Source organism: Aythya fuligula, chromosome 18, assembly GCF_009819795.1.
Source record: "Aythya fuligula isolate bAytFul2 chromosome 18, bAytFul2.pri, whole genome shotgun sequence".
NCBI classification, from domain to species: Eukaryota; Metazoa; Chordata; class Aves; order Anseriformes; family Anatidae; genus Aythya; species Aythya fuligula.
In genome coordinates, this window is record NC_045576.1 from 184,089 (window position 1) to 209,907 (window position 25,819).

At 43.8% G+C, this 25,819-nt stretch overlaps 1 protein-coding gene across 6 annotated transcripts in view; it reads right to left on the bottom strand.

The window, feature by feature from the left end:
• GAS7 (growth arrest specific 7) overlaps positions 1–25,819 on the bottom strand; it is a 110,723-nt gene that overhangs the window by 45,553 nt on the left and 39,351 nt on the right. The window contains exons 1-2 of one of the 6 annotated variants that reach the window (XM_032199460.1): positions 21,524–21,644; positions 16,662–16,785 (exon numbers count right to left, since the gene is read on the bottom strand). The exons of 1 other annotated variant lie outside the window; for it this stretch is intronic. In XM_032199460.1, coding sequence (XP_032055351.1) covers positions 16,662–16,785; positions 21,524–21,556 — 157 coding nt within the window. In that variant the 5' untranslated portion in view covers positions 21,557–21,644. Of the gene's footprint in view, positions 1–16,661; positions 16,786–21,523; positions 21,645–23,309; positions 23,432–25,819 lie in introns of those variants that run through there. 4 more of the 6 variants (XM_032199459.1, XM_032199458.1, XM_032199463.1 and 1 more) reach the window with 4 other exon arrangements.

Here is a 25,819-nt window from a genome sequence, read left to right on the forward strand (position 1 = left end):
TAGAAGCTGCCCCATGTTAGATAAAGGTCCTGCTGCTGACCAGAGCCGAGCCAATAAGCGATGTTGTTTGTGCCTCTGAGAGCATATTTAAGACAGGGAAAAAAATGCTGCACCACACAGCAGCTGGGAGAGTGAGAGGAGTGAGGAACAGTCTTGCAGGCACCAAGGTCAGTGTAGAAGGAGGGGGAGAGATGCTCCAGGCTCCGGAGCAGAAGTCCCCTGCGGCCTGTGGTGAGGACCGTGGTGAAGCAGGATGTCCCCCTGCAGCCCACAGAGTACCACAGTGGAGCAGGGTTCCACACTGCAGCCCGTGGAGGAGACCACGGTGGAGCAGGTGGCCCTGCACCGATGGAGGCTGCCACCTGTGAAAGACCCCTGCCAGAGCAGATTCCGGGCCGGACCTGTAGCCCGTGGAGAGGAGACCACGCAGGAGCAGGTGACCTGGCAGAAGCTGCTGCCCGTGGGGGATCCAGGTTGGAGCAGTTTGCTCCTGACGGTTGGACCCTGTGGTATGGACCCATATCTGGAGCAGTTCTGGAAGAGCTGCTGCCTGTGGGAAGCCCACGCTGGATCAGTTCATCAAGGACTGCATCCCGTGGGTGGGACCCCACAGCACAGGGGATGAGAGTGACCGAGAAGGAGCAACAGAGAAGAAGTGCTGTAGACTGACCATAACCACCATTCCCCTGCGCCGCTCAGGGGGAGGAGGTGGAAGAGGGTGGATGGGGGGGGGGAAGGTGCTTTTCCTTTCTTTCCTTTGTTTCTCACTTTTCTAGCTTGTTAGTAATAGGCAATAAATCTTACTATCTCCCTATGCCAAGTCTGTTTTGCCCGTTACAATAATTACTGAGTGATCTTCTCGTCCTTATCTCAACCTTTGAGCCCTTTTCATCATATTTTCTCCCCATTCCTCTTTGAGGAGGGGGAGTGAGAGAGCGGCTGTGGTGGAGCTTGGCTGCCCACTCGAGCAGAACCATAACACACACTCTATCTGGCTTTCTGGAAACACACCTCACCTAGGCAGAAAGAAACAAACCGATGGGAGTGCTTTTATTTCTTACCTCCCCTTTCTTGCTAAAATCTTTCCCACATTTGTGATGAATCAGAAACAGTTTAATGGCACTTCATTCCTTGATATTGTGGGGGAAAACAGCCCTAAGGCAAGAGGAATCGGTAGGCTTGTGCGTGTGAGGAGAGGAAATCACTCACAATGCCTTGAGACTGGAGTAAAACATTCAAAACTGTAGAAGCAGAAGGAATGGGTGAATTGAGAGTACAGTGAAAATATTTTCCTCTGGTTCCATACAGGGCACATAGCACAAGGAGATTTTGTTTAGTTTAAACATGAAGGTCTGACCTTTGCATCAATTCATCCTGTCTCTCCCTTGCTGACCTCCTGCAGACTACAGCATAAAGAATCTCCTGATTTATCACAGCAGCTGCTTCTTCTCTTGTGCTCCACCATTTTGGCCCAGTGAGCCCTGCAGTACTGAACACTATAGGGCTATGGTAACATCAGCTTAAAAGGCCCAACCAGCCAGTCTGTGCATGAGTTTGTCAACAACATGGTGTCTTCTCATTGCACTGCAAAGTAACATTAGCCCAGGGGCCTCCCAAGGCCCTGATCTTTACTTCCATCCTCATACTTATTTTAAATTAGAGACAGGAAAAGCATGCAGAACTGACAGATGCAAATCTCCCTGCACCTGCATGAAACATGAGATTCAATCTCTTAAGTGCTTAAAGCAGAGCACTCTGTGGGACATGAACTATTTCAGCAGCAGTTGCCATGTCAGAACTGAAATCCAGCTCCATCCTACCCTGCAGCCTCCAAAGAGACTGAGGCTGCAATATAGTTTTTATTCTCCAGCCTTAAATGTTGCCATGGAGACACAATTATGGAAGAGTTCTTGAAATTTTATGTCTATGTGTTGACAGAAGAGGTGCTTGTTACTATTCCAGCAGCATGGGAGAAGCTGCTGACAACAGTCCTTATTTCGTCTTTCAAAGTATCTTTTAAAATGAGCACTGAGTACCATGCACTTCCTTTTGCAAACAATATGCCAGACAAAAGTGACCCTATGTTGCAAGTGTGGTAGTGATAATAATGCTGTTTCCAGCATTTACTGAGACACACTTTGCTTTTCTACATTTTAGGCCACTTTACCAGGGTAAGGTTACTACACCACCCTTTAGCTAGGGCATTCTGTATCACAGGGAAACTGTCACTAGGAGGTTTTATCTGTAAGAGAACAGACATAGTAGAAATGCTTGACATCTCTTAGTCATCTCCATAGAGGACTTACTGTCTCAGCTGCAGTTCTTAAGTTTAGTTAGAGTAGGTATTGACTATGGCTGGTGAGATACAAAACAAAAAGCCCAGCCTACAGACTAAATCCATCCAAACTCCCTAACTCTCTCAGAGAGCTAGAAAAATATGTAGGCAGAGGAAATACTAGAGAATGATGTGGTTATGTTCCTTCCATCCACTGATCTCTTACTTCAGGTCTGGCAACCAGCAACTGAGAACTAAAATTTGTCTGTAAATGGTGAATACCCTCACTGTTTTCCGGTGTTGTAGAACTTGTTGTCTTACAGGAAAGAGTCCCTGTAATGAATTGCACCTGACTTCATTGAGTTTCAGACTGATGTGCTCAGGTACACGACAAGGTGTGCTAGGCAGGAGCTCCAGGAATACGCCTATCTAAGGGAACTTCTGGGCCATCTCCCTCAAAGAAACAACATGTTTTCAGCTTGCTTTGCTGTTGCTTTCTAACCGAGCAAAGATAAAATAATTCTTGTTTACTCTGTCAAAATAAAGAGTTCAAGATTTGGTAAAGGTTGGAAGTTACAAAATGACCAACCAGCTTTAGAGTCACCCTTAGCTGGATTCTTTCCAGGCTGTGCTCAGGCTGTCAGCATAGATCTCGCATGCACTTCCTCTGGAGAATGGTCACTGTCTGTACAGACCCACTTTTCTCCCTCTCTCACAACAAAATCAGTGAAAATGCAAACATCATTGTACGATTGCAGGTCAGAAACGTCTCCTGCTTAGTCTGTTGTCACACTCCAATTACCCAATGAAATGCAGCATTATTAAAATTGCTTTCATGTTCTTGATTAAGGTCTAGCTTATTATAGTGCAGCAGGGAGGCTTCCTTTTAGTGCGCTTACAATCCTTTAAAATTATGTGTCTTAGAAAAGGATAGTTGAGCTTGTGACATCCTAATGTTACAGTGCTCTCAGCTCTGGCATTGCATAGAAGCTAGGAGACATAGATGTAGTGAATTATATATTTTAGGATGGAGAACCTCAAGACATGCAAAAGCCCCTTTGAGTTTCTGTGGGTATTCTCTGACCAAACAAGTGTCCTAATGGCAATGGTACTGCATAAAACATGACCGCAAACACTGTTACCATCTCTTATCTGTATATGTTATGCCAGGCACCATTCATGACAATGGCCCGTGGACAAGGTGCAAGAAGGGCAAAGAGCCATGGACATTCCAGCTGTAGATTCCAAGGTGGGTTAGTCAAGTCAGTGGTAAAAGATGGCTGGTGGTACAAGAAGAATACTAGGTAGTATCTATTTTTTCAGGCAGACAGAGAAAACTTTCCTGAGCCTCTGAAGCGTTGGACTTCTCAAGATTCCTTTCAAGGAAATAACTACTTGCCGCTACACCTTTCAGACTGCTTGAAAGTCCATGTCCTAAAACTTGGTTTTGCAGGTGGCATTTTAGTGGTGATTTTTGTGATGATGAGAATAAATGGGCCTTAATCAGGATCAAGATAATATGAAAGCAGACTTCTTGCTTTCCAGGAAGAAAAAAGCTGTTCAGTAAATGGGAAGAACATAACATTGTAGACAAGAAAAGCCTGGAAATAAGAACACACCATGTAAGGCTGACCTCAGCTGAGAAAGCAAGACGACAGAAAGCCACACAAACACTTGTGTCATAAGTATGTGTCATCTTTAATGTGATGGACAACGTAGATGGAGTACTATTGTTTGACTAATGCAAGAGGTATCACAGCTGCAGCACATCTGAGAATTTCTTCTGCATAGTCAAATATTTTCCAGCTGAATCTACCACCCACACACAGTAGTAAACCACTCCCAAAGACAGTGAGCAACCATAGGGCTAATGACATAGTAACTGTGCACTCTGGGCACACAGTGCATTCAGACTCGGCATGGCAATCTAATTCTAAGGCTCTCCATTCAAAAAACACTCCAAGACCACCCATGCCATGCAGCCTAGAAATTTCTCCACATTCTGTTACAATCCAGGTTATATGCAGTCTCATCTGCTCTGCCAGCACCATTCAGCCAATGCCTTACTACACTCTCATATCAAAAAGAGGATTAACTGAATGTTAAAGCAAAGGAGATTGTTTTCTCCACTTTTTTTAAAGATGGATAAATATTATCTATGCAAAGAAGATGAATTTAAGAGGCTACGCTATTCCTTACACCTTTCAGAAATCAGATAGCACCTCTACCCTCCTACCCTGACTGCTGCTTAGCTTCTTGACTCCTTTGCTTTCCTGTCCTTCCCCATCATGTCTCCCTCTGCATGGACTCACATATTCTCTCATTTGAAATCACAACACAAAACTGCAATTATTATTGATAAGAAAATGTCATACTAGGGAATTACTATATAAATACCCATTTCTTTCAGGTGATGGCAGTGTAGCCCTAAGGCTACAGGGGAGAGGCTCAGCCCTAATAAAATTGCATGAAGGTAAGAGCAGTCCTAACACTGCCTGAACTAAATTTGAAGCACTGTGTAGAAATGCAGCCAAAAAGCTGCAGTGCTAGTTTTCTTGCTTTGGGCTGTGAAAAATGCCAGCTAGAAGCCACCTGCCAACTCTGTGAAATAGCAACATGTAAACAAATGCAGTTCTTTGATGGGGACTTTCAGGTAGGAGATATTCAGGGCAGAAATCTTTTCACCTTACCTACACCTGCCTCCAAATTACCCACAGGTTGTTCAGAAGCGCTCAACACTGAATGTAAGCATCAGCACCCTGTCTATTTTGCACTCTGTCTCAGACAGGATATCCTCCTATTCACAGTCCTCCCATCAGCTCATATACATGAGAAGTTTTGAAAGCTTCACACACTGTGATTTTGCAACCCGGACCAGCCTGGAAACATTTATTTCCTGTAATTCCAGCACAACAACAGAGCTTCTAGCTGAGTTGCTGCAATGGTACCTGTCTTGGGAAGGGAAGAGATGGGACATCCTTGTACACAGGAGCAAATAGCAATCTCAGCTGAACTGAGAAAATGGACACAGGTCCTGAGGACCCAATAGGGGTCTAGAGCGCTTCACTTAAGCACTTCATGGCTTCTCTTCAGTAAGATAACACACAATAGCAGTTCCTCATTCGTTAAGATCATGCACAATAATAGCTCCTCATCTTAGTCACAGGCAAAGATAGAAGAGCCTGCATAGAGCAATGGAATGTTTATCAAGCCAGGACTTGAACCAGTTCACTTGAAATATGAAGGCCATAAGATAACTGGCAGTTTCTGGAGGCCTTATTTCATGTTTCTCCCAACAGGTCAACGCGGGAGCTGAACTTTGAGCCCAACAGGAGTGCAGATGGAGAGCTGACTCCCCAGGGATGGAGACCACCACTGTTTGGTGAGGTAAAAACAATGGAAAGAGCAGTACAGTTCTGATGAGGAAGAAATAACAAGAACTCCCATGTTCTAATTTTCTTCTAAAGCAAATAAGGGAATTGGAGTGCTGAGGGGTGTCTGGTTGGTTCAGAAATCTGGGAGTTGAGTACAAGGGTGATTGCCACTGTCTCCACTCCTCCTACCTTTTTTCTCCCCTTGTCTGCAAAGAGGACTCCTAAACCCACCCATGTGGGCTGTGAAGACTCCATTCCCACTTAACTGCCCTCACCTCTAGCTGCCAACACCCTCCTACATCCCCAGAAAGCAGAAGCAGATATCCTGACAGCCCCTTCCCTGATGCTGAGAAGGACCAGGCCAGCAAAGGGTGGGTTGCACACCCTGCACTTTCCATCCAGAGTCACAAGCACCAATACCCCTGCCCAAATTTTCCCTACAGGGCAGCACGGGCTTCAAGATAGGGGGATGAGGGCCTGGGGCTGCTTACAATCAAGTGGCTTCTAATAGCCATTTCCTCTTACCTTGGAATGTGTGGTGAATGTAGGACAACAATGAATTGAGTGCATGTCATAGAGGGCTTGCAGAAGGTGCAAGGGACTGTGTGGCTGTGAGTAGTAAGGCTAAGGTTGAAGACTGTAAGCGTGGGGATAGCCAAACACGGGAGATTTTAAAGTCTAAAACTTGATGGGTAAAAAAATCCAAAGCAGAATATGTCCCCAATGCAAGGTCACAGGGGACATAGTGTCGAAGAACATCCAGTGCTGCAGGCCTGGGGTGGACCTTCTCACCTTTAGACAGTTATTTCTCAGAGTAACCATTTCTCTCCCATTCATTGATCCATCAGCAGAAAAAAATATTTTCCCTTCCATCTGCTGCATCAAACCTTTGACTACTGCACACACAGATACTAGTACACAGAAAAGCTTTCAGCAGGGCTTACAGCTCTTCAGAGGAACACTAAACTGTTTCTCTGTCCTGCTATAAGCTATATGTTGTGGCTAAACTGAATGAGGCAAAGTGTGCTACAGGGAAGGTGTTCTCCTCCCAGAGATAATCTCTGAAGTTGTACTTATAAAGTCTCCATTGCCTTTCCACTAACTTCCTTCCAGCCTCCATGTGACCTTCTAGATTCTTCTTATGCAATGAAAGTTTCTGCAGACATATTTTTTTTTCTTAATCATTGCTACCCTGAGAGGTCATATTTCTCATATTTCTGCTACTTCAATTCCCTAAACCCATAAGACTTCCTGCTCCCATATAAATGTTTTCCCCAGTCTGATCTGCAGAGGTGCTTGTCTGGCCTTCCAGTCATTTTTAGGGTGTAGGTCACGTTAGCTATTTTAGATGCCTACAACAGGAAGATAACTGAGAGGTGAAGGTAATTATTTCTTTTCATTGATAAACAGTGAGACTAGAAGATCCAGTTCAAATGGTGATGTTCACCCATGCACAGTACCTTCACACAGTACCTTCAGACAGGTGAATCAAATCCTGCCCTACTCAGACAGTGATGGGGATGGTGAAACATACATGTATCTAAGGGCACTACAGTAAGCTCTCCTCGAGCCCAGTCAGTGCTGTGGACTTTGATGAGTGTCCTTTACACACACTTCCTTGAGTTTATCATCCCTGCTTGGTTGTGTCAAATTCTAAACAGAAAGCTGGTACAGATACTTAACCCCCCAAATCCCAGTAAAGATATCTTTATCATACTTCCAGACAGCATGATTCCTCACAGGAATGATGCAGTCTGCAAAATAAGGACCATCACAGCTACAGATAAAGGCTTTCCAGTAGTTTTAGAGTGGTTAGTCATCTCTATATTTTTCCTTATGTTTTGACATTACAAGCTATGATGGCTATAGACGTTGCACAAAATAGATGCCCAGCATTCCAAATGTAATGTATTCAACCTTCCTATAACAGGCCATATTGTGAAAACAATTTTTTTTCATTATGCAGACCTTTACAGGTTGGAAGCTTTTAGAATGGCTTCAGGATTTGAGTCCAATCAGCTTCAGAGAATAAATGTGGAATGTTCATCTGATTTGGCCAGCAGGTGGAGATACACAAGAACATGCTGTCTGTCGGCTGGCTCATTTACCTGTGCAGATCTGTTTGTTCAATAAAGAGTTGCCCCACATCTTTCATTACAGTTTTTTTCTAACATATTATTTTTCTGGGTAAGGACACTGTCTCATATATTCTATTTTTTCCATTTAAGTACCAATTTCCTTGTGTTTATCATGTAAAGACAATGAAAATCAGATCACTCTCAGTGGAAATGCTAGTATGGTCAGATAAGATACAAGACCAATAATCACAATGTAGAAAGGCACTAAATGTTGCAAGCAGCTGACAGAATAATGGTGGCAGGTTCTGCTGTATTTGGAAGTCTTGTAAGAATCGTCATGTTACTTCCCCCAAAAATCCCATTGGTCCCCAGGTTTCAGACTGCTTATCTTGAGTTCCCTTGTCTGAATAGCAAGCACCGAGAGCAAAAAGCCTATTTAATCTAACAAAGGCCTCTGCATTTTGTGAGGAAGGACACAAATGGTAACAGCTAGTTGGAGCAGCAGGGGTGGTGCAGTGTTGGTCATGTTTGGAAAGGCATTTGTCGAACTGGACTGGCCATCCAATACTTCCTATCTTCAGGAGGAAGGAGCAGAACTACACAAAGGATTCAGGGTGAGGAGCAGCATAGAACCTCATTGTACCAAAATTTGTATAGCTTTTACTCCCTGACCTTCTTCAAAGCCTATTCTCCCTCCAGGATTCTGTCTGTGCACCCATCCCAGCAGATCAACTGCAAGGCATGGAGCCCATCCGGTGCTGCTGTCCTGGATGCAGGACCACTGAATAATCCTGCCTTCTTTAAGGGAGCAGGAGGGCAGGACTGTCCAGGGAGGATGAGGAACCATAGTGGGAATATTCAGCACATGTACACGTAAGGACACATGACGTGAAGCACAGCAAATGTTCTTCTCAACTTATATTAAGGTTCTTTCTGACTTAGAGGGGCAGGAAAAGCAAAACAGCAGTTGTATGCCAATAGTGTAGTTATATATGATGTATTTAAAAATATTGGAAACCAACAATATTGAATAAAAAACAACTCTCATGTGAGTACCAGGCATCCTCTACATTAATATTTGTCATCCTCTACATTAATATTTTCATATAGGTTAGGCTTTACAGACTGAAAAAACAGGCGTGACAGGGATTTTAAGAAGTCATTTGGTCTCTGCTGTACTCCAAACAAAGGCCAACATGACTTTTCACAGTTTTGTGCCACCTACTTTTACAGATCTGCAGTGACACTGAATCCCAGGCAACTCCCTGCTCCCACACTCCACTAGCTTAGACAGCCAGGAAGAGTTAATGTTGTCCGCATTGCAGCTGACACATTACTGTATCCTCTAGTCACCATAAGCATTGCAAACAGCCTACTTCCATGTCCCCATTCTTATCTTCACTTTCTTAGGGCAAATAGACCCCATCTCTTCACACCTGCGCACATGCCATGTTTTCCACATCTCTCATCATTCTCGAAACTCTTTTCTGGACAAAGTGTCCAGAACTCTTCCAACTGGCTTACATTTTTCATGAAGTGTGGAGCTCAAACAAGATAAAATATTCCAGCTGAGGCTTCATGATTTCCTAGTAAAGTTGAAGGAATACTTTCATGCCTCACAAACAACACCCCTGTTTTATACAATGGAAAATGCTGACTGCTTTTGTAATAGCACAACCCTGCTGATTCAATTTCAGATCCTCAAGAGCTCCTACATCTTTGTGAGCTGCTCCATTGCCAGCCTTTGTCACTTATTTCTGATGAAATCTCCAATCTTATGCACATCTTTACCGAACAGCTTCTTACACTTTCAGCATGTGTCCTCAGTTGCAGGATGATTCTGAATTCTGAGCTTGTTCTGTGCAGAACACAATGTTCTCTCCCAGCTTCACTTAAAGTTAACATTTGAATAAATACTCTCAATGTCAACATGCCATTCATTTCTGGAATTACTGACTAGAGAGAAGCCTAGGGAATTCCCTGCAGGATTTCCTTCTGTGCGAACTTCCCTTTGACAAGGGACCATTGAGAACCCCTTTTGAGTATGATCTGCCAAGCAGTTCTGCACTGTCTTCATAGTTATTTATGATCCCTTTCCCCTTAATTTGCTTTCCCTCTAGCCAGCTTCCAATTTGCCTTTGCTATTTTTAAGACTCTCTGTAAAAAAGCAGCCCTGCTGCAAATGGAGTCTTTGCTCACAGCCCTGCCCTGCCTTGAGGATGCAGAAATGTTTAGCCACAATACCCCAGTCCAACAGAGATGGTGCATACCTCATCAGATCACTTCTTGTTGATGATGGAAGTGCTAAAACTGCTGTAACCTTGCCAAGAAAGCCTGCTTTTGCCAGCACTCAGTCTGTAAGGTGATTCCCCCTGCAACTCCTCAACACAGCATGTGTCGTGGTAGTTATGTTGTGCTCTTACCCATCCCAGGGTTCAGCCACAACCCTGAATTTCATGAATAGTCCCAACCTACTCCACTTTCGGATATGCCTCCTAGTGACTCACTGGGCAACTGGTTGAGCACATAGGACAGCTGGAGTGCTGTAGAGAAGGACATGCCACTCAGGGAATGTCCAAATAAAATATTTAAATGAATAGACAGTGAACTCAGTGCCTGGAGCTTCCACATATGGTTAGCATATGGCTGAGTTAAGTGACTGTATTCTACCTCATGCATGGGAGACAATATAATGGAAAGGATAAAAAGAGGGAGTGTGAATGATAGGAATGCATAAGAGATATGTATATAAACAAAGCAGAAGCTTTGGGCTCTTTATGGGCATCAGGCTACAGGAGAACCAGCAGTGTGCCTTTCAACCAAAAATGCAATGTTAACATTTTTTACCTAACATAAGCTTTGAAGAAAATAAAACAAACAAACAAACAAACAAACAAAAAGCCACTGTGTAACACTAGCATTTGGCTGAGTTTTGTTGTAGGCCAAGTCTGGGTATCTCTGGACTCTGGCAGAGGTGGGAATAAAGATAGCTCCTGCAGCAGTATGCTGTAGCCAGAGGCCAAGCAGCTGCATCCTTGGATGCAATTGGCTGCACAGGCTCCCCAGGGTGTATGGAACATGGGCAATACTCAAACTGCAAGCAGGAGTCTCCAGCTGAGGAGAGCTGAGGATGTTCCTGGATGCTCTGTGTCATGGGGATGAGCCTGTCCATCCTTCCACTCACTTTCTGGCTGCTTTTCCTTGATATTACTACCTGTGAAAGTATCTTCCATTCTGTCCACTGAGCAGCTGTTTTCTTTTTCTAGTTATTATCAGTTTCTCCTCTCAAATTTCTGCATGACTGAGCTGAAGTAGATAACCTCTTCCCTCTGTTTCAGCTTCACTGCCTAGCTCAACCTCAGTGGGTAGGAGAGGCACAGAGAAATAACACAGAACCTGTGGTAGGAGGGATATTATAAGTTAATTAAGAGAAAACACAAACTTCAGTTTTCACAGTAGCCAGAGACACCTGCTGTAAGCTGGGAAAACACCCTGTCATATTCTCTGAAATCATTTACTCTCTCACCAAGTGGAGTTCAGACTAGGGTTGAGATACAGAAATCCCTTTGTGGATTTAAAGATTAAAGAAAGAAAAAAGAAACGTCTACATAAAGTGTAACCCACTATAACAAAGCTAAAGTTGTACAGTCTCCTTAGACAATTTTGGTGCTTCAGCATCTGGAGAAGACACCCTTGATGTGACAGGGTGATTCTGATCCTGATCCAAATTCTATACTTGAAAGAAACTCCACAGGACATTTCAGAGGAGCTAGGGAGTGAACCTCTGGTGCATCACAGCGACTGCAGAGGCCTTCCCAGGACAATTTCATGTTTCTTCCTGTTGAACAGGAAGCTTTGTGAAACCTGGTAACAGGAGACATGAGACATACACCTACACTGCTCTGAAGTCAGAGCCTTCACCAGGACTGAAAACTGAAGTCCTCTCTGACAGAAGGCTACAAATAGAGGAGAAAAAGAACTCATTTTTCAGTACACTGCAGTGTAACAAGGCCCCTATAAACCTTTATAATCCAAGTATATGTCATAGTGTTTTGCTGCATGTCAGAGGATCCATGCCTTTGGTGCCAGCTCTTTACCACATAGCAGAAGGCTCTGAGAGGACTGAGTAGAAAGTGTACTAGTTGAGATTCCCCTGACTGAAACATCTACTGTAACCTTCAATGAACAATGCCTTGGTGTCATCCATTTGTCTAAAACTCACCTTCCAGTGCAGCTATGTTACCATACAATTCTAATGTTATACTTTATTCACAACATCTAATTTCTGCAAAGCAGTTACAGATGCCTGTGAAAGACAGAAGTAAAAAAGAAAGGAAAACCACAATTAAACCACTTAGAGTAAAAATAACCCAGAAATTTCTCTCTCATTCCCTTATCACTCTAGAATACTGTCCTCTCCTGGCAGGGTGGTACACAGCTTCCTAAGCATACCTTTTACTTTGCTGTATCTACTAAGGAGATCCCTTCACAAGAAAGCCTGCATCAAAATCTCACAGTACTCCTTCCTTGTCCAGGAGATAGCTTTCGTCTTCATTAAATAGAGACTGCCTCACTCCCTTTGACGTTCAATTATTTATTCCTCAGATAGGTGAGAACCACTCTGTTTAGCTGATTATTTAACACTTTGTTGCCACAAGAAGTTCCCTGCTCTTCCCTCTAGTGACTCATTGCCATGTTTAACTATGAAATTTGTCTTAACACAGAATCTTGTATTTTGTAACAGTCTGTATGTTAACGACAGTGCCTTGTTGCACCCATCCAGAGGAGGTTAATATAAATAGACCATTGCTGGCACTGGCTGAGACCAGAAACAACAATAGTTGGGTGTGTAATCTCTAACATCTGTCTCTTGTAGTCACATTCGTCATCCATATTCTGCTGGTCTTCATGGACAGATCTCAGACCTGCTATTTCCCATGCTATGCTATATCCTAAAACAGCTTCCATTTCATCACACCTGTTGAAGACGGACCTCTGTCCAGCAAGGACAAGTTATCAGTACTGTTTGTCAAGATGTGCAGTGTGCATGCACATTCTAGCAAAAGGAGTGCTCATACACTACCTAGGAGACATTACTGCCATCAGCACCTGAAGTTTTATTCCCTGACCCCTCACTGTCTCCTGCAGACCATCTCAGCTGCGGAATTAGAGGAGAAAGACTTTGTGAAAGCAATGCACATAAGGTCTACAGTATTTCCTGATGGGGAATTAACAGTGTTCCTTCTCTTTCAGCTGAGTCCAAATGTATATTCTAACAGTGGTTGTCACCCCTATAGTGGTTTTACAGATTGTTTTTACAACAAGCAGTCAGCCAGCCACTTTGTGAGTTGTTATGTGGAAGCCACTGAACATGTTAGAATGAAAAAAAAAAAAAAGAGGGAGATAATTTGTGAAGAATTTTGAAGAGGTCTTGAAACACTTTCTTATTGTTCATCTTAATAAAAAGAGAACTGGTTCCTGGGAGATCTGAAAAATGGTTACAACTTCACTAGCCAAGTGTTTTGCATCTGCTGCCATTGTTGGTAATGGTGAGAAAAGCACCTTTAACCATATGGATGAAACTGAAAGCCAACCAGGAACATGTCTACTTCCTAGAAATATAACTACTGGCCTCTGAGTTACTGTACTTGTGAAACTTAACAGTGATGTCTCTCTCAGACACTCCAGCATACATTCATCATTTGGTAATAGCTACAATAAAGGGAGACCAATTTAGGAGTGCATCTACACAAAAGAAAAGACCTTGATGGAAAAGAGACCTAGATCCTACTGCTGAAACAATGATGCCAAGAAGGCAAAACAGGAAGGAGGTACATGAAACTGTTAGAGAGATGTATGCTGGCACCATGTCCCCATTACAAATATTGTCAGTCTTTATCTGGATACTGCCAGCAGCAGCTGCAGCAGTTACAGGACAAATAAGCAGTTAAGACAAATGAGAAGGTGTAGTCAGTGAGATGTCCAGTCTTTGAAACTTGTTATAAACATTAACTGCCAATACAGATGTGCCACACAGCAAAGATGGGGACTGCAGTTTTATAGCACATTGTTTTTTACTTATGTTTTCGCTTAAAGCCAAAGAATACTTCTTGAGTGTTAAGGTACAATCCCACTGTTAAACAAGCCTCACAAGCCAAATGTGACTTTGTGTTGACTACATGGCTCAGCAGCTCCAACTCTGCAGCACAGTCAAGGAAGAAAGTGCATATACAACATGAGACTGTACGACCTATGGATGGTCCTGCACTACCAGTTTTGGAGGGACAAAGGTCAGAGCCAATTAGTCAAAATTAATCAAAACACTGTACTGACAGCTGCTTAATCCAGGGCTGGATGAGACTTCATCACATACTTCAACAGGAAGTTCTAGAGATTGCATCCATCTTCTGCTTTGTCTGAGGCCTAAATGACACCACAGAGGACACTTTCTTGGCAACTAATTCACCTTGAGGAAGCACAGACACTTTCAGCGTGAATCTGATAACGCAACAGAGCCTAGCTAAAGCAAAAAAAACCTCCCAAGCAAAATCATAAAACTGCCAAAACTAGCAAACATTAATATCCACACAGATAGACAACTTTCAGGCAGCAGCATATTCTAACTGAGCAAACTGAAAGGAACTGAGCTGGCCAAGAACACCAGCTAAACTGGAGTGATGGAAGGGTCACAGTGCCCCTGTACACGCCATAGGGCATGTACACCCTTCTATCCTCTCTTATATTCTGTTACTCTGAAAGTCATATTCCTTGCTGCCTAGCAATCCCATTGCAGTAGGTGAGACAGGAATTTGCAAATAGCAGGACAGGTTGGAAGTAAGAAGTCTCTAGCCCAGCTGTTCACTCTGAGCAGTATCACTGCCAACAACAGATAATGTCAGCCGCAACTTTATCTAGCCATCTAAAAACATCAAAGGACAAAGATTCTACCACCTCCTTGGTCTGCTTCTCCCAGGGCTACCCTGACCTCTGTCCTGGTTTCAGTTAGAACAGAGTTAATTTTCTTCCTAGTAGCTGGTAGAATGCTATGTTTTGGATTAGGATGAGAAGAGTGCTGATAGCACACCGATGTTTTAATTGTTGCAGAGCAGTGCTTACACCAAGCCAAGGACGTTTCAGCTTCTCACTCTGTCCTGCCAGCGAGCAGGCTGGGGGGGTGCAGCAAGAGCTCGGAAGGGACAGACCCAGGACAGCTGACCCAAACTGGCCAAAGGGGTATTCCATACCATCTGACGTCATGCTAAACAATATATAGGGGTGGCTAGCTGGGGTGGGGGTTGCCGGCTGCTCGGGGTTAGGCTGGGCATCGGTCAGCAGGTGGTGAGCAATTGCATTGTGCATCACTTGTTTTGTACACAGTATTAGTAGTACTATTATCATCATTATTGTTATTATTATTGTTGTTATTATTATTTTCCTGTCTTAATAAACTGTCTTTATCTCAACTCACAGGCTTCACTTTCCCATTTCTCTCCCCCATCCCAGAGAGGGAGGGGAGAGGGTGAGCAAACAGCTGTGTGGTGTTTAGCTGCTGGCTGGGTTAAACCACAACTTCTTAGTGAAAACTTGATTTCCAACCTTCCCTTGACTTCTGAAGCAGGCTGTGGCTATTGTCTCTTCCAATATCATCTGTAACTTTTGTGAAGATAGTAAAAAGCTGTCTGAGATTATGTGGAAACATTTCAGGCCATCCCCTTTTCCGGGATAGGGCTACTGTGGCAAGAGTGTTTATTGCATGAAAACCAGGCTCTGCTTCTTACTGCTTTTTCCGACCTCAGGCCAATGCATGTGAGTAAGGGTCCATTGCCATGCTGGCTCAGGACTGAGCTTAATCACCACCTTATCCACCTCTGAATTGCAATGGGGACGGGGTATCTAACTCCTACTGATCTCCCCAGCCATGCAGGGGATGTTGTCAATGAACCTAAGCAGACCATGCTTCAAAGTGAAGGTGAAGGGAGTGTTTAATGGTAATGTGACTTCTGCAGGGTCCTGTGAGATGTCAGTGCATAAAACCAAGGTAAATAACGACTTGGCAGACTTGCAAGCCAAAGGCTTCTTCAGCTAAATAGATCAGTCACCAAATGGACCATGAGGCTCACTGTGACAGCCCACGGCTCTTCCTTGCCCTCACAGCGAGTCAGAAAGGAACACCAATAGTAATTCCTGATGGATTTGACTATGTTATGAACACAGCGAACTCTTGCTGTCCTCTCCTACCCTGTCATTCTTTCTGCTGCAGAAATCTGTTTTTGCTGGTCACAAGTCCCTGTTTTGCAATGCTATTAAAAGCCCATGACCAGAGCAGGTAGACAGTGTAAGCCAAAAGTGGTACAAGTCTAACAGTTCTTGAGCAGTTTATAAGATTGTGAGTTAAGTCTGTTACTCTACTAGCAAGACAGTGAATTAAAGACTGAAATACAGACTGAAAAGTTTATCTTTGATATCCCATTGCACAGCCTTTTCTTTTATCTCCAAGCCTCTGACTTGAGCAAATTGTCAATTAACTATTTATGTTTTACTTTAAAGGTGACATGTGATATTCTGTTATTCTACATATATATATACATATATAGATACACATATCTGCAGCTGAAGGAAAAAGAAATAAAGAATGTGATAAAAATTAAATCATTACAGTATTTTATATTCTGAATCATTTATGGCAGAGTTGTTTCTATTTTACATTACCTGTCTTTTATAAAAGCTTCAGATATCTTATAATAGTCAGAATTAACATGAGAGAGGACCAGAACACTAGATCTAGTTACATTATTTTCCTTCATATGGTGGCAGGGTCATATATTCATTTCTTTGACTCACTAGGTGTAGCTAGCCATCAAAATTAACTTGAGAGACAACTTCCTGCAGCAGATCTCTGCTGCTAGTGACACATCTACTGGAGCCTCCACTTACCATTTGTGAAGGTGTTCACATAGTACCTGCGGCCCTGGGGAGACATATAGCTCTGCCAGCCTGGGGGAAGATGGCCATTCAAGGTATCTTCTCCTGGCTGAGTAGTTGCCTTTCTGGGTTTCTGCTGAGGACAAAAAAAAAAAAAAAAAAAAAAAAAAAAAAAAAAAGAAAAACAGAAAAAGAAAAAACACGATCTTTTAAGTCAATATCTAGATAATTTAAAGTCTAACCAGACACACATCTGGAAAGAGATCATATGGTTTAGCATTCTAGAGACTGCAAAACACCCAAAGACTTTCAGTCCATTTCTCTCCTTATCTGTCCTAGTTTCATCCAGAACATGATTTATATCCTAGAAATCTTCCCTTGGAGCACTGGGTACACAGAACATGCTTTGGGAGAGAAATGAAACCCCTCTGTATTTGATGTTCCATGAGCACCCAGACCTGTCCAAGAGAAGCATTCTCATTAAACAATAAAACTTGAAGCAGAGAATAATCAAGTGCCTGAGAAAGAAAGACATGCATGTGGCACTCTCATTCATTTCGTGTAGACATACTGGCAGGTCAAAGTGCTGGTCATAAAGGTGCTGTCCCAATTTAATTTATAGGGGCATCATCACCTTCAGACATTGTGAAGATGAAACACTGCACAGATGCCTGTTGCCTATAAGAACAACATGCTGAAGTACATTTATCAATATGATGATTATATACCGATAATGGATGTAATTATCAGTGCATACATTACTGATCCAGATGTACTCCGGATCCACATCATCCAGTGACTATCATCCTGATTGTTAGGATCCAGATCACCATGAGTGATCCAAACCATTAGGAACAGCAGGAGATAAGCATCATGCTGTCACCTGCTCTCCAGGCACAAACAGAACTGCTATGAGGGTTCAAGTGCCACCTCAGCTGTACATCTCTTCACCAATTCAAGTTCCAAGCCTCAGTGTGCTGGGGTTCAGGCTGCAAGGAAAAGAAAGAGGTGAAGCTGAAGTGCAAGTAACTGCACAACATTGCATCACCTGGTGATATCACTTCTTCCAAGCGGCTTCAGTGGTTCCTTGGAAGCTAGGGAGTTACAGCAGCTGTGAAAAAAGCAATGAAGGTTTCATCACAAAGATGGCTTGAAGCCCTGTCTGGTCCTTTCAACCAGGGACACTAACTAAGGCCAAGCTGGGAAAATAAGATACATGGTCAAAGACTGCCAGCTGCAGCCTCGTAGGGCTGCAGCTATGAACCCAACAGCTTCCTTCTGGCTCATATGTAGAGAGCTTCACTCTGTCTTTCCCTAATCTTTAAGGCAAACCAGGCATATACTGATTTTGTTTGTTTGTTTATTTGCATTGCCCTCAAAGGAAGAAATATAAGAAAGCAAGGAAAAATGTGTGAAATGCAATCATTTATTCCACGGAGGCAAATCTCCTTCCAGGATATGCCTTCTGATATTGTGGAGGAATGGTCACAAATGACTGCACTAAACTCACACAAGCCGCCACATCCAGAGGGCAGGCAGACCTTCAGCATCTGCACACAACATTTAAACATTGACAGACATATTAATATTACTATCAAACAAACAAACAAACAAAACAAAAAACATGCTATGTCCTTCTACAAATTCATTTTCTGAGTGAAATTCCAAATCTGCTCCAACCCAGAATAAACAGGACTTTTAATGGTTTTGGAGCCAAATATCTATTTCCTGTTTCTTTTCAGTTTGAGAAAACTGATTACAATGGCTCTGAAGGAGCAGCGAACTAAAGAATGATTTTCCGTTTATGCCTCATCAGGCATTCTTGCACAGGCAGGTCACAGGCTGCAAGGCAGCTGTATGGACCCAAGTCCAGTGCAAGATAACCACTACCTCCACACTGCAGCACAGATTGTGCCTATGCTGATTCAGATTTTAGCTCCTCTCCTAAGCAGAGATACAGCCTGGGAGACTCAGCTGACCCAACATGAATTTGATAAGTTAGCTAGGCAGATACTAAGGGACTCTATAAGGTGTATGACTCACATGTCTATTTTGCATACCTATGGCTAGCACAGTGGTAATCAGTAAGATCTTTGCATCTAATCCTATCTCCTGCTCTTCTGTTCTCTGAGGTTCAATTAAATCAACTTACATCTCTGTATCTGTATCTGTTATCACCTTGCTTTATATGTGAGAAAGCAGAAGCTTTCACAGCTTATGTTGCTATTTGATAGTTCCTTGTTTGCTGTTTGATATTTAGTTTTTGCTGATCGCAGCTTAGGATGCAAGGGAAAAACCTCTCACACATTAGCCAATCCAAAGGCACATGTTCTTATTGTTGTTATACTATTGCCTAGAAATGTACTAAATGAAATTCCCATCGTAATGAAACTAGCACAGGCATGCCTATTCTTCTGCGACCACAGGGACTGGATCCCTCCATACATCCCATGGAAACACTTCAGTGTTTGGTAAAGCTTTCTATGAAAGCTCTAAATCCTATTAATGAAAACACTAAAGTTCATGGATATAACAGAAAAATTGGTATGCCTGTTTTATCTCTGAGTTATCTTGAGTTCTTCTCCAACATGGTGGGTGCTAACAGAATTGTCTTTTTCACTAAGGAATGAGACTTCTAACAATTCCAATGAACACATACTTATTTCCAGTTCATTACAGCCACCTTACTGGCACCACCAAAACAACTTGCTCACACAGCTACGGCACCCGCAGTATGGACTCAATGTCCAGTAACATCTTTCATTTGATTTAATTCTCCATCAAGACAAAATAATTCATTGCAGGTTCCCCAGGCACAATGTCTCTGGAAGCATCCCACTGCTCACGCAGGTGATGCAGACTAGTGGCTGCACCAACCACATACTCTTCTCACAGAAATCTTACAAACAGAAGTATTTTTGTGAAAGCTGACTTTTGGTCCTTCTCAGTTTGTGTGCTCTTTCCCGCCATATAGAGGAGCTTTTTCATCTCATGTCTCTCTCAGACACCCCTTTGCACAGCCTTATCTAACGGAAACATTGGGAATTAAAAAGGACTCTCGGAAAGAGCGTGTCTTACCAGTGTAGTAACTGTATTAATGTCTAAGAAGACGTCTGGCTGATTTCTGTCTCCAGGACTACCTCCTGAGGGGCTGTACTTGCACCTTACCTTGCACAGTCCTTATTGAAAGCATGGGTAGGTTTGGTAAGAAAGTCGGGACTGAAGGACATTCAGAGGTTCAAGGTCAATAAACATATGCAGGGAAGGTCAAAGAAAATGGAAAGAAAGATAGTTCCTGACTATTTTTTTGAACCACAAAACCTCTCTCACCCAACACATTCCAAGGGACAGCACAGAGTAATGCTCCAGGGGCAGCTCCTGAACTCTCTCCATCACAAGATTAATGACCCCCATTGTTGTTTAAAAAAGCATACTGAATAAAATAGAAATTCCACAGTGTAGGAGTATACCATCTCCTAAAGAATTTGACAGCAGTTTGGGACCCTTAGATTCACTGTACAGATCTCTGGCCTAGAAGATAAAGTTATACCAAAAAAGCACACAAGCATTATGTTTTACAGTTACTATTTTGGAATTACTGTGTCTACCATTGCTTCTGATTCTGCAAATGCTTAAGTGCTGAGGGCACAATAGTCCCTGTGAATGATGGTCAAGTGGACTGAATATTAGGAAAACTCCAGCACTGCCAAATGCAGCAGTTCTAGTAAACAATGGAACACTGGTCTGCTTGGATGCATCTGAAGTACGGATATGTGTATCTCTCTCATTTGTTTTAGGGAGCAATATGATTCCAAACAGTACCTCACTATTGTGCAGTATTCTACCCCACCATAGGGACTGCAGAAAAATCTCTGGATACATGGACCATTTCTGTATTAGAGTCCCTAACTCCTCCTGGTGCAGTCCTCTCCTGCACACAATCCCCCTCCTGTGGTGGTTCTGCTCCAATGTGATACTCTATGGAGTAAAAAGGAACTGAAAGTAGCACAAGGAAGGAATGAAGAAACAAAACTCAGTTTCATCCTCTACTCCTCACCACCCTACATTCTAGGAGAGATCTGGGATACATTGTGTGGGGCTGTGGCACATGGGGCTGGGCTATAAAATGCATAACAGTTTATAGTTTTGGCACACTCCTTTTAGAAATAAGAGTGCTGTGGAGGCCATGGGGGCACCACACTGTCCCTGCTCTGCCAAAAGAGATCAGTGTCACAGTAGAGTTTCTCACTCTGTTTTGCTTGGCAGACACAATCCTGTCCTATCCAGACCCTCTGCATTGCCTTTTCCAGCATCAGCACAGCTAAATTTGGACCATATTTACACATGCACATGGGAGGAGTTCAGACTAACCTGTATGTAATGAGAGGCAATCCTGCTCCAGTCCGAGGAGACCAGACAGGCAAGGCCACAAGGCAGCACAGAAACAGGAGGTAACCAGCAGATAGCATTCAAGAGCCCAGCTTCAAAGCTGGCAATGCACAGCACAGACACACTTCAAACCTCCCCAAGCCCAGCTTATACCAGAACACACCCTGTGCCCTTTCCACATATCACAAGAAGAGAGGCACATCTGCTTGCCTGCCTCTTCCTTGAACAGCTTGGCAGGACTGTGCTATTACTTTGATCTCTTGTTACTATTTTTAGGAGAATTATTGCCATGGTAGTTTAAGAGAACTGTAAGTCACAATAGAGGACAATCTACACAGAGAAGAGGTTTCATTTTTAGCAGAGAGCATTATGAACCTGCAAACAAAGACAGAACTGCTGATAATTACTGGAACTTGAAAATAGACAGGCTCAGATTGAAAAGAATCTTTCAGTCATGACGATATTTGTCAACAGGAATGGCTTACCGGGAGGCTGTTCACTTCTTGTAGTTCCTCCATCAAGATTAAGTGCTTCTTTCTAGATCTGCTCTATTCCAATCAGAGAAAAAAGATGGAACCCTGAATCCCCTTGAGGTGGCTGTGCAGAAGCTCCAGCTGAGTGGACCAGCAATCCCTTTTGGCTTTCAAATCTTGCAACTCCCACAATGCATTTGAGCTAAGAGAAACACTTAGGCCACTCCCCTCAGTGTCATTTCTGGGAGTGTCACCAGACTCTACATGGTGGTGAACAGCCAGATTTGGACCTGAAAAGGATGTCTGCAACACACCATAGAGGAAACAGGAAAAGTGAACAATGTGAGTAGAGAGGGGAGTGTGTGAACCCAGTAAAATCTTTCTGCATCTGTATTTGGAGCCTAGAAAAGAGATCCAGTATCTCTCAAAACATTACAAATCAAGAACACAAGCACTTCCCTCCTACAAGATTTTCTAGAATCAGAAGTCCATACAGCAGGGATACATGCAATGGTAGACAAGAGCCATCTGCCTAGGCCTCATGACAAACAATGGAAGCAATGGTTTTCATTTGTTGTCTGCAGAAGCACAGGGACAGGAGTCTTCTGATGTATGCACAACAAAGAGGAACTAGAAATTTGCAGCAAATACAAAAGGAAGCCCAAAGCAGAGTGGGCACTGGAGCTATTCAGCACCAAAGCATGTACCATAGAGCTAGCAAAGGTGAACATAAGAAATAAGAGCAGATCTATTGGGTCAACCCACCTAACCCAGGACTACAGCACTGACAAAGAGGCAGAAGGATGTGCTTTTTAAGGCACAGCACATGAATCTGTCCACTACCCATTCCACCAGCATTCACAGGCATTGGATTAGGGATGTCAGGGCAGCCACCCCAGAGCATCACAACCTACTCAGAAGCTGCAGTCTTGACCATGAAACACACTGTTTTATGGCTTTCTCTGCTGTTACACACATATTGCTTAGAAGCATTCCTGAAGAGAATGAGAAGTGGGTTAGACATCCCAGAGGCTCTACACAAAAATGACCACCAGTCATGGGCTGCACGTGGAAGCCCTGTCTACTTGCTGTTTAGATCAGCCAACTCAGAAGAGGGCATGCAGGTCCAGCAGGGAGGCAATGATACACTGGCAGTGGCAATGCCTCCTCTGCCTAACTCTTCTGACTTTCTGATTGCTTTGTTTCACTTTTCTTTCTCTTCTTGATCAAGTTAGCAGCAGCGCAACTCACCCTGTTCCTTTGCAGACCATGTGGCAATGTGATCCACTCCAAGCAGTGGAGAAGAAGAAAATGAAGAAGGGTTTTATGCAGCTAAGAGAGGAAACAGAGAATGAAGGACCCTCCCCACATTAGTCCATCCTATGCTGAGTGACCCCCTGAGTTCAGCCTTGCTCAACAGAGGAAAATCACTTCCCATTTTCAAACTGCAGGAAATCCCCTTTCCCCTTCAAAGACGGATCCAAGGGAGGAAACATCTGTGCACTTAAAAGCCTGAGTTCTCTGGAGATGTGTTTGCACTATGGCAGAGTACAGCCCAGTGGTTCTCCCAAACACACAACCCAAGGTAAGACAAAACAATGCCAAAACCACAAATGCAGGCCCTGAGCAATCTGATCAAAGACCTCCAAAAGGGCTAGACCAAAGGCCTCCAAAAGTTCCTTTCAATTTAAATTAGTCTATGATTTTATGGTCTTATTACAACAGAGCACCCAGCCTCTGAGCAAATCAAGAGGATGACTCTAGCTTTGAGAAAGGTAAGAATTAAATGCAGTGTTACCTGCTGTCACCACTTGCTTGGAGTCACACTGCACTTCTGCTGTAGTGTCAAAGTACAAAGAAAAGCTCCAAAGCCTTGTTACGCAGTCCCTCTGCAATGTCCTGCCTGGTGTTGGAGGATCACTTGTAACAGAAATAGACAAAAAAAAATATGCAGTGGAAACTGCAAGAAGCAATGCAGGTACACAGCAGAGAAAAGCTGCCACAGCATAAGCCTGCATCACAACAGTCCCCTGTCCTCTGGGGGGAAAAGCTTGCCCTGTAATGACATTAGTGAGCTGATATTTCTGTCTAACTGCAGTTTACATAAATACCAAACTTGGCAAACGTATGTGTCTACTCGAGGGCATGAAGCAGAAATAAGGTTGATATGGTGAAGCCAAAGAGCTAGGGTCTGTGTGTGAAGGCAACTGATGCTGTAAACAGGACTGCTAGTGTGAGAAGTCCACAGAAAACACTCAGCAGCAGCAATGCTTACATTGAGATCCGTATCTATCCTGAGTTTGACATGAAGATCCCAGCACAGGAATTACCCCATACAGCCTCCTCAGGCTTGGCACAGGCACAGAGACACTAACTTATGCCCCGGTAAAGGAAACTACCCGGTGCACCTCTGAATCCCTCCAGCATTACCCACAATCTCTCTCTCTAGTGTGTTGAGTCATCCCATGTTTTGCTCATTTTTATGCAATCTTTCTTGCTCAACATTTGGTTTCCATGGTGTCACGTACATTGTGTGAAACAGATTTATATTTAGAAAGTGGAAGGGGTCATATGAGCTCTCCCAGTTGTTATGGCAACCAACACAACTCCTAGTTCAGCTGAATCTAACAGCAAGGGCTACTGGGGATAAGTTGCCCTCCCTGGGTGGTCCTGCAGACACTGTTTCTGCAGCAGAAACTCAAGAGAGACTGCAATGCAGACATGGCCATTGCCTCCCCTCCCCCCTCCTCCCCCATCCCTGCAGCCCAGCTGATGGTCTTCTTCTTTGGGTACCATGCCTCATCCTTGGTCACCTTCTGTAACACCGCCCACTTTTGAAGAGAAAAAGTCCTTTTGACTGTACCAAGTGCTAAGGCATCTCAGTGTTTCTTGTGTCAGCAGATTGGAGCCATGCACACATCCCACATGCCAGTCTTAACACGACAGCTTTCATTTTTCTCTTCTCAAAAAAATCCCTTGCCCTGATAACTCTCCTCCATGTCACCCTAAACTCTTCTTCATCCCTTGTCCTCCTAAATAACATCAGCATCTCTGTGCAGCTGCTGTTTCCTCAGATGAGCTCTCCATCACCTTCCCACCAACCCCATACAGCTGTGACAACTCCACTGGAGGACCATGGAGTGAGTTCCTGTGGACAGCTTTCCGCTCTGGGGTGAACTCTCCTAAAGCTCTGCATACCCATTTCCCATTTGGCTCAAGTCCAGCACTATCTTCCTCACTGTAGGCTTGCTTTCCCAGCTGGACGCACAGCTGCCAGAATTCCTCTCCTCTCCCACCCAGCGCCCTGGATGTGGTACAGTTGTGCCGAGAACTCTGTTTTAAGCTAAGATCCACTGAAGAGTACTGTGCTTGCAGGCAATTTGTTTTCTGGGACTGGCATACTCACCTCTACCAGCACCCTACACTTGAGAAAAGCAAGCTGTTTCTGAAGGATACATGGCCTGGGCACATAGGCTGCATGATGTTTTGTGGCTTGGAGCTATGTGAGAGACCAAAACAGGTGGGAAATGAAATGCTATGGTCCATGAACCCCTCCTCGACACCTTCAAAACAGGGGCTGTCAAGCCAGAGTTGATCAAGCCAAGTCACTCCAGTGCAGCTCAGTCCTCTCCCTTCCTTAACGTGCATCTGGTGCACAAAGTCACATAAGAGGCCAAACCAGAAGAAGCCACAGCAGTGAGCTGAAGCTGAGCCTGTCTCATGAGACCCATGGCACCAAGTCTGGTCCAGATCCTGCTGCACACAGGGGTTACTCCCCTGCAAAGCAGCAGTTCAAGAAGGTACTTGGCAACAACTACAAATTTGCTGGCTGAAGAGAATGAAGCTGGGTATCATTAAGATTAGAATTATTAAGGTTGGAAAAGACATCCAAGATCATCTGGTCCAACCATTCCCCTACCACCAATGTCACCCATTAAACCACATCCCCAAGTACCAAATCCAACCATTCCTTAAACACTCCCAGGGACAGTGACTCCACCACCTCCTTGGGCAACCTGTTCCAATGCTTGACTACCCTTTCTGAGAAGAAATTTCTCCTAATTTCCAACCTGAACCTCCCTCAGTAGGTGTAAGAAGTAGGAAGGATAAGAAAGATGGGGCATGGGGGAGATTCAGTGTGGGAAAAGAGCATGGGAGTGGAGCCCAGATTTAAGGAGGGTAGCTAGCACAGAAGAGTATAAAAGGTTTGTGATGGCTTCTGATCTGGAGAACAGCAGGTGTGGCAGGGGGTTGAGCACAGTTTGCAGAGGATGACAGCCTGGATGCTGGCTGCTCTGCCTGAGCTAT